An 18,988-nucleotide genomic window follows, 5' to 3' on the forward strand; every position below is an offset into this window, starting at 1 on the left:
AAAGCTTTCCTAACTGGAATAAAACCCATGAACTAGAAAGCAGATTGTTTTCTTTTTTTATTTGGAATGCGAGGTGTAATTTTATGCATGATCAATTCCATCGTATAGTCTATACATTTCCTCGGATGGAAAAGATACATTCCTTAATTGTGTCAGTGTCTTTCAAAATTGTACAGCAACTACTACCTTTACATTTTGTTTTTGAAAGGTCTTGAAAACCTAGTTTGGATGTGATAACCTCTCTCTTTACCATTGTCTAATATAAGTTATGGTGTGATAATTAAATCACCAGTGAAGGGCATTGTTAAATTATATTGATATTACATGAAAAAAGGATGTGTGCAGGTTTACAAAGTGGCAACTTGAAAATTTCTTCAAATTCTTCTTTGCCTATTTGCTGTAATAAATTGTGAGTAGAATAAAAGGTTTAATGAAATATTGAATGCAAAAAATTTACTTGACTATTTACCAAAGATTTTAAAATATGTACAGGGGAAGTGAATTGTATAGGTTTCAGCAATCATCTGCTGTTATCTTAACTATGTATCAGGAAGCATCTATGTGATCACTGCCTGAATGTAGGTATGTCAGGCTAAATCTGGCAAACTGATATGCAATCAAGTCAATTATCATTAGTTTTCTATTTTTTTAATCAATTACTTTATTTCTAACAGGGTAATTTTAATTAAGGTATATGGGGGACTTGACTGGTGGTCCAGTGGTTAAGACTTCGCCTTCCAATGCGGTGAGTGCAGGTTCAATCCCTGGTCAGGGAACTAAGATCCCACGTGCCTCTCAGACAAAAAACCAAAACATAAAACAGAAGCAATATTGTGACAAATTCAATAAAGACTTTCAAAATGGTCCACATCAAAAATACCTTTAAAAAAAAATAAAGGTGTATGGGTTTATTTAAAGTAACAATTGATTATATGCCATAATATCATTATAAACTGAAATCTGATGAAAAATCTTAGGGATTTTTTTTCTGATTTTAAATCTCTTTGATGTTTGCCTAAGATAGCATGTGTCCAGAATATACTCTGCTGGGAAATCTATATCACATGATGATTTTCTATGTTGTCTGAAAGTATTTTTATTTTATTTTTTAATTTTAAATGGATTTTATTTGATTTTATCATGTACTCATATATTTTAGTTATCTGTTTTTGAGAAGGAATTGAGGCAAAGAAAAATGAAGTTCTTTTTCAGGAAATCTTCAACTCTTGCTATTTATTCATTGATTTAGTTTTAGATGTTTTATTTGAAAAAGTCCATATAAGGCAGGTTTTCATTTTGAGTGGGTGGTGTTTTAGGATTGTTCAGGTCATGCGCCTCCTTTGTTCAGATACTGGGGCTCTTTTGTGGTCATTGAGTATTAATTTTTTTTCAAGTCATCAAGCACATCCTGTTTTGGTGTTTGTTCCATGCATCAGGAATTTCACCTGTATCTATAAATCTTTTGTGATATTTTTCTTGTAGCTTTGATCTGAAGTGACAGACTCCACTTGGCATATTCCCTTCCTGCCTGTCAATAGTTCTTATATGGGATTTCCCTGCCATCTCCCAAAACCAAAGAACAATCACTTGCTACCAAACTGGTACAGTAATCAATGACAAAGTGGTCTATTTTGTACCACGATATTCCATTGACAACCTCTGGATGGTGGCAGGGAACACTGTGGTCTCCTTTGAAAGTATTTTTAAACTGTAGAGCATATATACTGCTGAGAAAACTTCATCACATGTAACAGTGTCTGGAAGCTATTTTCTGTGTTGTCTGACAGGTTGTTGTTTTTTTTTAAACTACAATAGCTAACAAAATTAAATGTAACAGGAAGAAAAATACCAGTTTTAATGGTACAGATTGCCCATATGAGATTGTAGTTTGGATCTCAACCAAGATTAAACTAGCTAATTAAATAGAGGCAAATCATACAGAGCTGAAATTAAAACGTATCCATTTACCAGATTGTTTTGGGCAGGATTCCTTTGGTTGCAAGTGACAAAATCACAACTAAACTACTTGAATGAGAGAAGAAACTACTGTCCTAGGAAACTAGGAAAGTCTGAGGGTGATCTGTCCTTAGGCGCAGCTCAATGCTGTGTTCAGTGCCCTCAACAGTGCTCGGTCTTTCTTTTATTGCTTCTCTGCCGTTGTCTGCCCTTGACTTGCTTTTCTTTCTGAGGAATTATAATGTGCAAAATGTGAGCCTGTAGCCAAAGAGAATGATTTTTTTGCTCATGCCCATGAATGAAACTAATCTGGAGTAAGCCATTTATAACAACGCATACTAATTGGCCATACTGTGATTTGTTCCCCTTTAGGAAAGGTGAGGTTCATGTGGAATAAAAGGGAAAGAAAGATTTTTTTTAACCATCTTAATCATTTCTAAGGGTACAGTTCAGTGATGTCAACTATATTCACATTGTTGTGCAACAAATCTCTAGAACTTTTTCATCTTGCAAAACTGAAACTCTATACCCACTGAACAATTCATTTCCCCCTCCCCCAGCCTCTGGAAACTACCATTCTATTTTCTGTTTCTATGAGTTTGACTACTTTAGATATCTCATATAAGTGGAATCATACAGTATTTGTCTTTTTGTGACTCGCTTATTTCACTTAGTATAATGTCCTCAAGGTTCATCTATGTTGTGGCATGTGACAGGATTTCAAAAGGAAAAGACATTTCACAATTTTTTTTTTTAAGGGATAGCCAAGAACACAAATGCCCTCAGGCAACTTAAATTCATAAAACAAACATAAAGAAACCTTATGGGACTGAAAATAACTGGAAAATGCACTGCTCACTTAACATTTTTCAGATTCATTCAAAACACTGAGTTTACCAGTTAAAGAAAGGCAAAATCACATCTGTAGCCTTTGGACTAAAAGTTTTAACACCTTCTTTTAAGTAGGCTTTGGGGATGATTTCTTAAAAAAAAAAAAAAAGACAATTTTTGTATATAATTTTTTAATTAAACCTTTTATTTTGAGATAATTATTGATTCACATACAGCTGTTAAAAAATTATGCAAAGAAATCCCATGGATCCGTTAAGCAGTTTCCCCCAATGGCAAAATCTTGCAAAACTGCAGTGAAGTTTCCCAACCAGTATATTGACATTAATATATTCCACTGATCTTATTTAAATTTCCCCAGTTTTTCTTATGTTTATTTCTGTGTGCATACACACGTGTAATTTCATGCAATTTTATTACTTGTGTACAATGAATTTTTAAAGTAGAGTTTGTAGATTACATGTGGCTATTTCCAAGGTGCTATTATTTTTATAAATCTTAGTAGCAAAATATGTAATGCTGTTAATTTTACGTGACAAACATGAAGAAGGGTATATCTTATACTTAAACTAGATCTTTGCTTTCAAATTTCAAAACTTACTCAAACTATATACCCTTTAACATTTTCTCGTTCTGTCTATAATTATAGAATGATATATGAATATTTAGTTTTCCCAAACCTTTCTTCTCCTTAATATTTAGAATTAGGTACTGTTTTCATTGTGTCATTATTACCAGAGAAGTAGGACATAGTTTAAGAACTTCACTGTTAATATTTGAAGGTAATAATTGAAGGGAAATAATAGTGTTAATTTAAAAGTTTACTATTTTGCTCAGAATGTTTATATTTACTGGTCTTATAAAAGACAGATCATTAGGCGTTTGCATTAAGGGCAGCAAGACTCTCCATTTAGTTATGTAGAACTGTATAACTAAATCATAGTAAAATGAGTTTAAATATTTGCAAGGCAAATTACACAACCCTTAGGTACGTAGTCACCATTATCTTTTACACCTCTTTAATGATTTATTATTTCCTTGTTCACCTTCATAGAGTTTGTACTTCCTCGAACAAGAATACCTTCTTTTCCCAAGTCTTTCTTAATCTTATATATAGGAAGAGACTCAAAGAGAATTTTCTAAGTTATTGAATAGAAAATCCTTTTTAGGAAAAATGAAGTGACATAATAGGAACAAAAGACATTGCAATAAATTGAAATAGCTTCTTTATATAAATAAATTAAGGACATTTTCTCTTCATAAAGAAAAATTAATGTAATTATTTTCTTAATAAAGAACACAAAGCTTTCCAATAATTACATGGTCTCTTATTTCCCCTTCATTTCAGCAGAGACCTTATGAAGACAATTCAGTCTTTTAGTTTTTAGATGATGATCTGAAGTTAAATGATGGCTGTACTGAGCCTATTTGAATTATTTTCTAGGGAAAACTTAATCAAGGCCATTCTCGTTTACTCATTTATTCAATACTTACACTAATAATAATAGTAGTAAAAACAAGTAACAACTTCTCTGAGTCCTGAATTGTTTCTCTCTAAACCATCATAACTCTTTATTTTAGCTTTCTTAATTTCTATCTCTTCCATCCTAACTGAGCCTTCCACTGTTTATTCTTTATTTTCCTTATGATTTTGTTTTCACGTCTATGATAGTTTATTTTGTATTCTTTATTTCTTAGTTTTGTGAACTCCCATTTCATCTGTACCATCACATTCCTGAGATCTTATGTTTCTACTTTGTTGTTTCCCAAGAGAGAGGAAAATGCTTCTTATGTTTTTTAGAACAGTCGTTTAATGTTTTCCTGTTTCATGGCTTCTTTTCTGGGGGGGTGTGGGGCTGATTTTCATCTAGTCTTTTTTTCTTACAGAAACTTTGTGTTCGTGCTGTACTATATCCCTTTTTTAGAAAACATACTTATCTCTGGAAAAATTATCAACACTCTTCCCTGGACAAGTCCTTCACCATAGATATATTTTGCCTGAGATGTTTGTTACCATTCTAAGCTTTCTGACTTCCCCAGAGAAAAGGCATTGGGTTCTCTGCTGCCTCAGGTTAAAGCTGCTTCATGAAGACATGGTTTAACTGTTTAATTCTTTACTTTCTGTACCTCTGTCTCTTCTACTTTTCTTCTACTTCTCTGAAACAAAATACTTCCAGGAGGGGCTTGTTCTGCCAGCACAGGTCACCTCAGTTTCTGCACCCACAGCCGTATATATAGAATAAGTTTTATGGCCTGCACTGTCAGGCAGTATGTTTTTCTTGGTTAGTTCTTAGGTCAACTGTCCTTGAACCCTTTTGCCACTGACAGAGCTTGGCCTTTTGCTACTTTACGAGCTTTGCAATGCTCCAGAAGTTACCTTGTCCCTGTTTGCTGTCAACTTCTTAGTATTTCTTTCAACATTTTAATTGTTGAAATGAACTCCTTTATTTACATAACTATGATCATTCAGGAAATTATCTATGCTATGTTATCATTATTTTTTTAACACCTTTATTGGAGTATAATTGTTTTACAATGGTGTGTTAGTTTCTGCTGTATAACAAAGTGAATCAGCTATACATGTACATATATCCCCATATCTCTTCCCTCTTGTGTCTCTCTCCCACCCTCCCTATCCCACCCCTCTAGGTGGTCACAAAGCACCAAGCTGATCTCCCTGTGCTATGTGGCTGCTTCCTACTAGCTATCTGTTTTACATTTGGTAGTGTATATATGTCCATGCCACTCTCTCACTTCGTCCCAGCTTACCCCTCCCCCTCCCCGTGTCCTTAAGTCCATTCTCTACATCTGTGTCTTTATTCCTGTCCTGCCCCTAGGTTCTTCAGAACCTTTTTTTTTTTTTTAGATTCCATATATATGTGTTAGCATACAGTATTTGTTTTCCTCTTTCTTACTAACTTCACACTGTAGGAGAGTCTGTAGGTCCATCCACTACACTACAAAAAATGCAATTTCATTTCTTTTTATGGCTGAGTAATATTCCATTGTATATATGTGCCACATCTTCTTTATCTATTCATCTGTCAGTGGACACTTAGGTTGCTTCCATGTCCTGGCTATTGTAAATAGAGCTGCAATGAACATTGTGGTACATGAGTCTTTTTGAATTATGGTTTTCTCAGGGTATATGTCCAGTAGTGAGATTGCTGGGTCATATGATAGTTCTATTTTTAGATTTTTAAGGAATCTCCATACTGTTCTCCATAGTGGCTGTATCAATTTACATTCCCACCAACAGTGCAAGATGGTTCCCTTTTCTCCACACCCTCTCCAGTGTTTATTGTTTCTAGATTTTTTGATGATGGCCATTCTGACTGGTGTGAGGTGATACCTCATTGTAGTTTTGATTTGCATTTCTCTATTGATTAGTGATGTTGAGCATCCTTTCACGTGTTTGTTGGCAATCTGTATATCTTCTTTGGAGAAATGTCTATTTAGGTCTTCTGCCCATTTTTGGATTGGGTTGTTTGTCTTTTTGACATTGAGCTGCATGAGCTGCTTGTGTATTTTGGAAATTAATCCTTTGTCAGTTGCTTCATTTGCAAATATCTTCTTCCATTCTGAGGGTTTTCTTTTCATGCTGTTTTTGGTTACCTTTGCTATGCAAAAGCTTTTAAGTTTCACTAGGTCCCATTTATTTTTGTTTTTATTTCCATTTCTCTGGGACATGGGTCAAAAAGCGTCTTGCTGTGATTTATATCATAGAGTGTTCTGCCTATGTTTTCCTCTAAGAGTTTTATAGTGCCTGGCCTTACATTTAGGTCTTTAACCCATTTTGAGTTTATTTTTGTGTATGGTGTTAGGGAGTGTTCTAATTTCATTCTTTTACATGTAGCTGTCCAGTTTTCCCATATGCTATGTTATAATTAATAAATCTAAAAGAAATGGAAATTTAATGTAGTAGATTAATAATAACATACAGCTGTATCTTGGCATTTATTCTTCCAGTCTCTGATTTTTATAATAATTTTTCTATAACTTCTCAGATAATTTCCTTCTCAGAGGGTGAGATTTTGGGTGGTACACTTAAAACACTGGGGTCAGTCAGGACATATTGATGTCACTTGCCATTGTGATTTTGTTAGTGTGAAATGATTTTTCCTTTCAGTATAAGGCTCTGGAGGTACCATGAAATCAATTGAAAATTCTGTAAAGGAAATGAAGCCCTGAATTATTTCAAACAAGCTAATATAATTTAAAATGTGTATTTTATAGTTTTTCTTAAAGCACTTTTGCTACATTAAAAATTTAGTGTGATAAGTAGAAAAACTGACTGCTTATGCTAGTTTTAGTTATAACCTCATTACTGTCAGTCGACCCTTGGTTAAATCACTTAACACTCTTGAACCTTGGTTTCCTGAAACCCCCACAATAATTTATCTTTCTGGTAGTAAAATATTGAGGACTTTTGTTAGGAGAAGGTACCTAATGGCATGTTAGATACATTGAAGCAGTGAGTGTATGTGGCCAAATTATAACTGTTCCCAAGCATTTCCAGAAGTGAGCAAAGATGAAGCAAGCCTAGAGGGTGCTGCTCTCATCCTCTGAAAACTCCTAGCTAAAAAGAGCAATCTCAGGAGGAGGCTGGCAAACCCTTTTTTTGACTGTTTTCTATATACCAGACATGATGTTAAGCACTGTATGTGTATATATATATATATATATATATATATATATATATATATATATATATATATAGTTCTATTGAGCAACATTTTAATATACATTGAGGTGGTTGGCATTTTCCCTTTTATAGATTAGGAGACTGAGATTTACACAGATTGGCTAGGAAATGGCTTAGAAATGGTGGAGCCAAGGACACTACATAATGATTAAGGGATCAAACCAAGAAGAAGATATAACAGTTATAAATATATATGCACCCAACATATGAGCACCTCAATACATAAGGCAATTGCTAACAACTGTAAAAGAGGAAATCGACAGTAACACAATAATAGTGGGGGACTTTAATAACTCACTTACACCAATGGACAGATCATCCACACAGAAGATGAATAAGGAAACACAGGCTTTAAATGACACAATAGAACAGATAGATTTAATTGATATTTATAGGACGTTCAATCCAAAAACAGCAGATTACACTTTCTTCTCAAGTGCACATGGAACATTCTCCAGGATGGATCACATTTTGGGTCACAAATCAAGCCTCGGTAAATTTAAGAAAATTGAAATCATATCAAGAATCTTTTCCGACCACAATGCTATGAGATTAGAAACCAATTACAGGGAAAAAAACGTAAAAAACACAAAAACATGGAGACTAAATAATACATTACTAAATAACCAAGAGATCACTGAAGAAATCAAAGAGGATATCAAAAAATACCTAGAGACAATTTACAACAAAAACACGACAATCCAAAACCTATGGGATGAAGCAAAAGCAGTTCTAAGAGGGAAGTTTATAGCAATACATGCCTACCTCAAGAAACAACAAACATCTCAAGTAAACAATCTACCCTTACAGCTAAAGGAACTAGAGAAAGAAGAACAAATAAAACCCACAGTTAGTAGAAGGAAAGAAATCATAAAGATCAGAGCAGAAATAAATGAAATAGAAACAAAGAAAACAATAGCAAAGATCAATAAAACTAAAAGCTGGTTCTTTGAGAAGATAAACAAAATTGATAAACCTTTAGCCAGACTCATCAAGAAAAAGAGGGAGAGGACTCAAATCAATAAAATTAGAGATGAAAAAGGAGAAGTTACAACAGACACCGCAGAAACATAAAGCATCCTAAGAGACTACTACAGGCAACTCTATGCCAATAAAATGGACAACCTGGAAGAAATGGACAAATTCTTAGAAAGGTATAACCTTCCAAGACTGAACCAGTAAGAAATAGAAAATATGAACAGACCAATCACAAGTTATGAAATTGAAACTGTGATTAAAAATCTTCCAACAAACAAAAATCCAGGACCAGATGGCTTCATAGGTGAATTCTATCAAACATTTAGAGAAGAGCTAACACCCGTCCTTCTCAAACTCTTCCAAAAAATTGCAGAGGAAGGAACACTCCCGAACTCATTCTATGAGGCCACCATCACCCTGATACCAAAACCAGACAGAGATACTACAATAAAAGAAAATTACAAACCAATATCACTGATGAACATAGATGCAAAAATCCTCAACAAAATACTAGCAAACAGAATCCAACAACACATTAAAAGGATCATACCCCCGATCAAGTGGGGTTTATCCCAGGGATGCAAGGATTCTTCAATATACACAAATCAGTCAATGTGATACACCATATTAATAAATTGAAGAAGAAAAACCATATGATCATCTCAATAGATGCAGAACAAGCTTTTGACAAAATTCAACACCCATTTGTGATAAAAACTCTCCAGAAAGTGGGCATAGAGGGAACTTACCTTAACGTAATAAAGGCCATATACAACAAACACACAGCAAACATCATTCTCAATGGTGAAAAACTGAAAGCATTTCCTCTAAGATCAGGAACAAGACAAGGATGGCCACTCTTGCCACTATTATTCAACATAGTTTTGGAAGTCCTAGCCCCAGCAATTAGAGAATAAAAAGAAATAAAAGGAATACAAATTGGAAAAGAAGAATTAAAACTGTCACTGTTTGCAGATGACGTGATACTATACATAGAGAATCCTAAAGATGCCACCAGAAAACTACTAGAGCTAGTCAATGAATTTGGTAAAGTTGCAGGATACAAAATTAATTCACAAAAATCTCTTGCATTCCTATACACTAACAAGGGAAGATCAGAAAGAGAAATAAAGAAACAATCCCATTCACCATTGCAACAAAAAGAATAAAATACCTAGGAATAAACCTACCTAAGGAGGTAAAAGACCTGTACTCAGAAAACTATAAGACACTGATGAAAGAAATCAAAGATGACACAAACAGATGGAGAGATATACCATATTCTTGGATTGGAAGAATCAATACTGTGAAAATGACCACACTACCCAAAACAATCTACAGATGCAACACAATCCCTATCAAATTACCAGTGGCATATTTACAGAACTAAAACAAAAAAACTTAAAATTTGTATGGAGACACAGAAGACCCAGAATAGCCAAAGCAGTCTTGAGGGGAAAACACAGAGCAGGAGGAATCAGGCTCCCTGACTTCAGACTATACTACAAAGGTACAGTAGTCAAGGCAATATGGTACTGGCACAAAAACAGAAATGTAGACCAGTGGAACAGGATAGTAAGCCCAGAGATTAAACCCATGCAGCTATGGTCAACTGATCTATGACAAAGGAGGCAAAGATATACAGTGGAGAAAAGACAGCCTCTTCAATAAGTGGTGCTGGGAAAACTGGACAGCTACATGTAAAAGAATGAAATTAGAACACTCCCTAACACCATACACAAAAATAAACTCAAAATGGACTAGAGACCTAAATGTAAACCCGGACACTATAAAACGTAAGAATAAATCACATAAATCACAGCAAGATCCTTTTTGACCCACCTCCTAGAGTAATGGAAATAAAAACAAAAATAAACACATGGGACCTAATGAAACTTAAAAGCTTTTGCAAAGCAAAGGAAGCTACAAACAAGACGAAAAGACAACCCTCAGAATGGGAGAAAATATTTGCAAACGAATCAATGGACAAAGGATTAATCTCCAAAATATATAAACAGTCCATGCAGCTCAATATTAAAAAAACAAACCCAACCAAAAATAGGCAGGAGACCTAAATAGACATTTTTCCAAAGAAGATATACAGACTGCCAACAAACACATGAAAGGATGCTTAACCTCACTAATCATTAGAGAAATGCAAATCAAAACTATGAGTTATCACCTCGCACCAGTTAGAATGGGCATCATCAGAAGATCTACAAACAACAAATGCTGGAGAGGGTGTGGAGAAAAGGAAACCTTCTTGCACTGTTGGTGGGAATGTAAATTGATACAGCCACTATGGAGAACAGTATGGAGGTTCCTCAAAAATCTAAAAATAGAACTACCATATGACCCAGCAGTCGCACTCCTGGGCATATACCCAGAGAAAACCATAATTCAAAATGACACATGCACCCCAATGTTCATTGCTGCACTATTTACAATAGCCAGGTCATGGAAGCAACCTAAATGCTCATCGACAGATGAATGGATGAAGACGGTATGGTACATATATACAATGGAATATTACTCAGGCGTAAAAAGGAATGAAGTTCGGTCATTTGCAGAGATGTGGATGGATCTAGAGACTGTCATACAGAAGGAAGTAAGTCAGAAAGAGAAAAACAAATTTCGTATATTAACGCATATATGTGGAACCTAGAAAACTGGTACAGATGAACCAGTTTGCAGGGTAGAAATTGAGACACAGATGTACAGAACAAACGTATGGACACCAAGGGGGGGAAAGTGGTGGCGCGGAGTTATGGTGGTCTGATGAATTGGGAGATTGGGATTGACATATATACACTAATATGTATAAAATAGATAACTAATAAGAACCTGCTGTTTAAAAAACTAAATAAAATTCAAAATTCAAAAAAGAAATGGTGGAGCCACTACTCAAGTTCAGATCTGGCTAATTTCATTCTTCTGTCCATTCTGCATAGTTTGGTCCTCCCTACATACAGAGAGAAAATACGGATATCCTCTATGCTTCTTAATGGAAAATAAGACATAAATTCACGATGTTCTAATCATTACCTCACTACCTAGAGTATGTGTGAATGTGCTATTTTTAAGGATTGCCCCCCTCCCTGACTTTGTCTGCTTGTAATATTTCTGCAAAGGAATACACTAGAAAAATAAGCACTATATAGGCAACTTGGGTTGTAATGATGTGAGTGGTGCAAGTTAGTTAAACATTTTAATACTGAGATATTTTTTCTTCTATAACAAATGTCACCTTTATCAAGTTGTGCAATATTAATCACTTCAGTATCACTAAAGGAGCTAGGTAAATCTACAATTTAACAGTCTGCCTCTGAGCAATGTTTCCTATTTAATTTAGCATGTTCCCTTTTCTTAGTAAAACAAAGCAGGCCTCAAGAAAGAATAGTTTCAGAGAGCCAGTACTTTTTAGAGGTGGTATAATTAGTATTATATATGCCATTAGATTTTTTTTAATCTTGTTGCATACCAAAAAAAATCCATGGAAAAATTACATAAAGTAAAATATTGAAGCAAATTCAGGTAAAAAAAAATAATACATGGCTGATTCATTTTGTTGTGCAGTGGAGGCTAACACAACATTGTAAAGTAACCATTCGCCAATAAAATTTTTAAAAAAATAATACAAAACTGGAGATATAACAACCCACTTATATGGATTTAATTTAACATCAAAGTTTCAAATAAAAATTGGCTTGTGTATTTAGGAAAAAAAAATACTGGATGTAACTGAACTACTGTGTTTTGAATCAAGTCCAAAATCCGTCTCAAAATATCTAGGGTTATATTTTTCAAGGTCAGATGATGTTGATTTGAAAAATCTCTCTGAGTATACAATAAGAGCCGGGTGAAATACTGGAGATAAAGAATCTGCCATGGTATTGGTCTTACACCTTTGAGGTCATCTTCTCCATGAAAACTTCTCTGATACTCATATTCTCTCTCTCTCTCCTCACATATCTACACACATTTATATACATACATATCAGAAAAACCTGCCTAACTCCACATGCACGTATATGCATATTTTAAAAGGTCATTTATTAATTGTAGTATAACAAACATATCTTAAGTAACAGTTCAGTGAATGTTCACAAATTAAATGTATATGTGTAACCACAACCTAGGTCAACAAATAGAATATTACCAGCCCTCCAGAGCTCCCTGCCCACTTTCTTGATTTTTGCTCACTGTTCTTACAGCTAACAGCATACGTTAGCTTTACCTGAATTTCATATGAATAGAATTATACAAAATGTATAATTCTTTTGTGTATGGTTTCTTTCACTTGTTTGTGATTTGTGAGATTTGTTCATGTTGTTGTGAGTAGTAGTATTTCATTTATTTTAATTGACGTATTGTTTTCCATTATGTTTATTTATCTATTCTACTCTCGGTGTACATTAGGGTTGCTTTCAGTTTGGGGGGTATTATGAATAATGTTGCTGTGAAAATGTATGTATATATACATGTATGTATTTTTAGATATATGTATGTATGTATGTGTATTGGGCATGCAGCTAAGAGTAGAATTACTGAGTCACAGGGAACGTATATGGTCATTTTAGTCAATACAAGTTTCCACAGTGGTTGAACCAAGTTACATTCTCACCAGCTGTATATGAGAGTTCCAGATCTGCTACTTTCACAATGCATTATCAGTCATTAACCATTTTCGTAGATTAAAATCACATTGTGACTTTAAATTGCATTACCCTGATGATGAATGAACTAGAGAAGGTTTTTGTGTATGTTTATCAGGCTTTTACATATTCTCTTTTGTGAAGTACCCATTCAAGATTCTTTTTCCATTTTTAAACTGGGTTTGTCCTTCCCTATTAATTTTTAAAAGTTCATTATATATTCTGGGTACTAGTCCTTTTTGGTAAGATCTATTAAAACTATATTCTCCCACTCTGTAGTTGACCTTTTATAATCTCTTAATGGCGTTTATGAGAAATAGAGTTCTTAATTTTAATGTAGTCCAGTTTACCAATCTATTTTTATGATAAGTACCTTGTGTCCTATTTAAGAAAATTCACCTAACCAAAACACAAGCAGATATTTTCTAGTGTTAACTTTTAGGAAAAAAATTTAACCTTTCATTTTTATATCACCAGTGCATCTGGGATGGATTTTTTTATTGTGGGATGTAGGGGTCAGCTTTTACATTTTTCCATATGAATATATATTACTGAAAAGACCGCCTTTCCTCCACTCTCCACTATCATATTTGTCATAAGTCACAAATCATATGTCATGTGTAGGTTTCCTTATGGACTATTTTGGTCCTTTCTTCTATTTGTTTATCCTTGTACCAATATCATACTTCTAAATTTCTGTAACTTTTGATCTGTAGTGTATCTTTTTTTAAGATTATCTCGAATATCCTTGACTTCATTTCTACATAAATTTTAGAATCAACTTGTTAATATCAGCAGCAACATATTCTTTTTTAAAATGGTGGGGTTTGTATTGGAATTGCCTTGAATCTATATATCAATTTGGGGGTATCAAATTGGGGAGAATTGGATTCTCACAGTAAATCCTAAACAAAATATTTGCAAATATATTCCAGCGATATATAAAGAAGATGAATATCAAGATCATGTTGGGTTTATTCAAGGAATACAAAGGTTGTTTAATATTAGAAAATGAATCAGTGCAATTCACCATGTTAACAGAAAAAAAAAGCATCCCATAATCTTCTCAATGGATGCAGAAAAAAATATTTGATCAGCTTTAAAATTCACTCATGGTAAAAATCTTAGCAAACTAGAAATAGAAATGAACTTCCTTAATGTGTTAAGGAGCCATGTTGACATCTTCTTTCCTGATGTTGAGACTGAAACAAGAACGTATCTGCTCTACCACATTTTACTGGAGGTTCTGGCCAGCAACAAGGAATCTAACTAACGAACTCAGACTTTTTACTTAGTGGCTTCTGTAGAGTGAGAGTTCAACAAGACAAGTGGCAGCTGCCAGTCTGAAAAGTGGCAGAGTGTCACTTCTACTGTAGTTTTTTTTTTTTTTTTATTTTGCGGTACGCGGGCCTCTCACTGTTGTGGCCTCTCCCGTTGCGGAGCACAGGCTCCGGACGCGCAGGCTCAGCGGCCATGGCTCACGGGCCCAGCTGCTCCGCGGCACATGGGATCTTCCCGGACCGGGGCACAAACCCGTGTCCCCTGTATCGGCAGACGGACTCTCAACCACTGTGCCACCAGGGAAGCCCCTACTGTAGTTTATTAAAGTCGTAACAAAAGAAAGGGACATAGCCCCCACCTCTAGATTGGAGGAGTGTCAGAGAATTTATCACCACAGATATGCCACACATTCGTACATGTTAGGAACTGTTTATTTTTCACAATAAAACTTGAGCTCTAGGTTGGCTGAGTATAATATGAATCATTAATTTGCTTCCTTGGGGTCTTCCTGGGCTGTGCTCTATTGTTTTCATCATCGAATGTTGCTATAGAGAATGTTGTGGCAAGATTCATTCTTTTCTGACTTTACAGCCAAATTGGATTTTGTTAGTTTATTTTGCTTTTTTTTTTTCGCTTGGCCTAATTACACATAGATATACACCTTCCTTTATTTTAAGGGAAATATGTCCCTCAGACATATCTTATGTATATATTTGTATTCCTTTACTATATATCCAGATGTATTATATACCCAAATTTTAACAAAACTTTATTTATTGTATGTATATAGATCCAAACTTTGATACAAACTTTTAAATATATATCAAATATATACAGTTATATGTGTGTATGCATATAGACATATATGCCCATACTTTTAACCTATATTTTAAATTTCTGTTATTTTGCTACATTTTCTCAAATCCCTTCTTTCTATGTTTTTCACAAATCTCTTTTTACGCTTCTTATAATGTGAGTATCACTGATTTTATTTATCTTACTTAGCTCATTTATCTATTCCTTGAGTTCTTTTTGAGAGGGGAGGGAGGAGTGTATTGTCCTTAATTTTTTTATTTTGTCTATGGTTTTGGATATGTATTCTTAAGTTTGCAATATTCCTTTCCTCCTTTTAAAGAATGTATTTGCAGATATCTCATGCTGCTGCCGCTGCTGGCTCTCCTCCCCCTCCTTTTCCTTCACCGCCTCTCCTCCTCCATTGGTACTTATCTTGAATGGGTGTGATGGAGGTTTCTTTATTGACTGGCAGAGGAGACAGCTGGCAGTTTGAAGTGTGATCTCATTTTTGTTCCTGCCTGAGCTTTTTCTAGATTAGCAGAGAGATTTTCTGGCTTATAAGGATGTCAGGCATTTTGAGTATGATCCTTTAAATAGGCAGTGTAGATCAATATAGTTTCTGTTCCACATTACCTTACCAAGAACTTACTCTGTAAAGATGGTATATCAGGATGCTAAGTAAAATGTAGGTCTCCTCTAGGGCTGATATTACCATTCCAAGAAACAGGGCATTGGTTTACTCCTCAGAGTGAGCCCCTGTTTTGGAAAATCCATGCTCTACCCACCTGTCTCACCCTCACAATGATTCATTATGGGGTTATGGATGTAGTCGATTCTTGTTTTCTTTGATATTTTAAACTTATTCTAACATCTTGATTTCCTTCTCCTTTTCAGATGCAGCAGCTGTTCCATGAAAATTATGAACACAATCGGAAGGGTTATATCCAAGACCTTCACAACAGCAAAATCCATGCAGCCATAACACTTCACCCAAACAAAAGGCCTGCCTACCAATACAGGCTTCATAATTACATGCTTAGCCGCAAAATTTCTGAACTTCGCTACCGCACCATCCAGCTCCACCGGGAGAGCGCTCTGATGAGCAAGCTCAGTAACAGCGAAGTGAGCAAAGAGGACCAGCAGCTGGGAGTGATGCCTTCTTTCAATCACTTCCAGCCTCGGGAGAGAGATGAAGTGATAGAATGGGAGTTCCTGACAGGGAAGCTCCTCTACTCAGCATCTGAGAACCAGCCTCCCCGACAGAGCATCAGCAGCATCCTGAGAACAGCGCTGGATGACACCGTCCTACAGGTGATGGAGATGATCAATGAGAATGCCAAGAGTAGAGGACGGCTCATTGACTTCAAGGAAATTCAGTATGGCTACCGCAGGGTTGATCCCCTACATGGGGTGGAGTACATCTTGGATTTACTCCTCTTATACAAAAGACACAAGGGGAGGAAACTGACTGTGCCAGTAAGACGTCACGCCTATCTTCAGCAGTTGTTCAGCAAGCCTTTCTTCAGAGAAACTGAAGAGCTAGATGTCGACAGTCTTGTAGAGAGTATTAACAGTGACACTCAGTCATTCTCCTTTATATCTAATTCTTTAAAGATATTATCTTCTTTTCAAGGTGCCAAAGAAATGGGAGGGCCCAATGAAAAGAAAATACATGTTCTTGTCCCTCTCATTGGAAGGTATGACATTTTCTTGAGATTCATGGAGAACTTTGAAAACACTTGTCTTATCCCAAAGCAGAATGTAAAGCTGGTCATCATCCTTTTCAGTAGGGATTCTGGCCAAGATTCCAGCAAGCATATTGAGCTGATACAAGAATATCAAAACAAGTACCCTAAAGCAGAAATGACCCTGATCCCTATGAAGGGAGAGTTTTCCAGAGGTCTTGGTCTTGAAATGGGATCTTCCCAGTTTGACAATGATACTTTGCTGCTATTTTGTGATGTTGACTTGATCTTCAGAGGAGACTTTCTCCAACGATGTAGAGACAATACAATTCAGGGACAACAGGTGTACTATCCCATCATCTTTAGCCAGTATGACCCAAAGGTAACCAATGGGGGAAGTCCTCCCACTGATAATGACTTTGTCTTCTCAAAGAAGACTGGATTTTGGAGAGACTATGGATATGGAATTACCTGTATTTATAAAAGTGATCTTCTGGGTGCAGGTGGATTTGATACCTCAATACAAGGCTGGGGACTGGAAGATGTAGATCTCTACAATAAAGTTATTCAATCTGGCTTAAGGCCCTTCAGAAGTCAAGAAGTAGGAGTGGTGCATATTTTCCATCCAGTTCATTGTGACCCTAACTTGGACCCTAAGCAGTATAAGATGTGCTTAGGATCCAAGGCAAGTACTTTTGCCTCAACCGTGCAACTGGCTGAACTGTGGTTGGAAAAACATTTGGGTGTCAGGTACAATCGAACTCTCTCCTGACAGTCCAGGCAACACATATTGCCTTTTTAAAGGGGAGTTTACCTCATTGTTGGTTGTTGTTATTTTTATTTTATTATTGTTATTTTTATTATTATAATTATTATTGTTATAATTTTATTTTGTTGTCCTGGTCTTAAACTACTCTTGGTTGTCTTCCAAAGGGTGTTTGTTGACCTCAAACAAGAAGAGTCTGCGGTTCACTGATATTTCAGATTTCTACTGAAGTCAATAGGTATATTACTTTTATATATCTTTGAGATTGAGATTGAGTTAAATCGTGGCAATCAAATGACTTTTGAAGCTCATTCATCATGAGAGACAGCTTAGAAGAATGTTCTCTTGGGGCTTAAAGATGCAATATCGACTTTTCTTTCATTTGTCAAATTCAATGTGATACGAATATTTACTGGTGAAAGGTACCACAAAAGTGCTTTATGCTTCCTATGGGGAAGGGACTCTGTAACATAAACTTGAGTTTTGTAATTTATACAAGGACTTAAATATATAGACAGTAATTTTCTTCATCTTTAGAATTTTTAAAGGAAATGAACACTTATGATTGTATGTTTATTTTTTAAAAAAAAGTTTTAAAAATTGAGGAGTTTGTTCCACAAGCAACCGGTACTGGCTACCCTGGTCTTATGACAGTTATCTGCTCCTCACAACTGTCTGCTATAAATGCGAATGAATTTTATTTTCTCAAGGAAATATGATTTAATTAAATATTCATGTACATTTTAGAAGCTTTATGAAACAATGTCCTTCATTTGCTGGCAAGAAGATAAAATATGACAGAACCTGGTTATTTATAATAAAACACAGGTATAACAATATTCTTTTTCAAAAACACTGAAAAACTTGTGTTGTTTCCTTTTAGTCAGTCATATTTGATGTATTTCTTAATGGTCATACTCACCGAAACATGCTTGCTACACAGGCTGGAAAAGTTAATATGGAATTATGGGCATGATATTTATATCAGTATGCTTTAAGTCCTAGCCTTCATTAAGTGATTAAAATGAGCAGTTTTTAAGTCAGTAATTTACAATCCAGGGGAAGTATTCCTCTTCGATCTCATTAGCTTTGTGATCAAACTGAACCAAGAACAGGTCAGAAATGGCTTTTGATATGGATTGGTAGACGGCTCAAAGATACAAAAATAAATGCAGAAATTATAAATATAAAATTAATTTTACAAAAATAATACTGTAATTTATAAAACACCTAGGAAAATGTCATTTAATTTCATATATCATTCTTTCTCAAAACTGAATCAATGGTGCCCAGTTTGTAGAAAAATATAATCTCATTC

At 35.1% G+C, this 18,988-nt stretch overlaps 1 protein-coding gene across 1 annotated transcript in view; it reads left to right on the plus strand.

Moving 5' to 3' along the window:
* Positions 1-17,706, plus strand: part of CHSY3 (chondroitin sulfate synthase 3) — a gene marked incomplete at its 5' end in the record, with an annotated part of 275,655 nt that extends 257,949 nt beyond the window's left edge. The window contains one exon of the mRNA XM_082651047.1: positions 16,114-17,706. Coding sequence (XP_082507173.1) covers positions 16,114-17,676 — 1,563 coding nt within the window. The 3' untranslated portion in view covers positions 17,677-17,706. The remainder of the gene's footprint in view (positions 1-16,113) is intronic.
* Between the last annotated feature and the right edge of the window lie 1,282 nt (positions 17,707-18,988).

The sequence above is a fragment of the Grampus griseus genome (assembly GCF_964374135.1).
Source record: "Grampus griseus genome assembly, chromosome: 3".
Taxonomy (NCBI): Eukaryota; Metazoa; Chordata; class Mammalia; order Artiodactyla; family Delphinidae; genus Grampus; species Grampus griseus.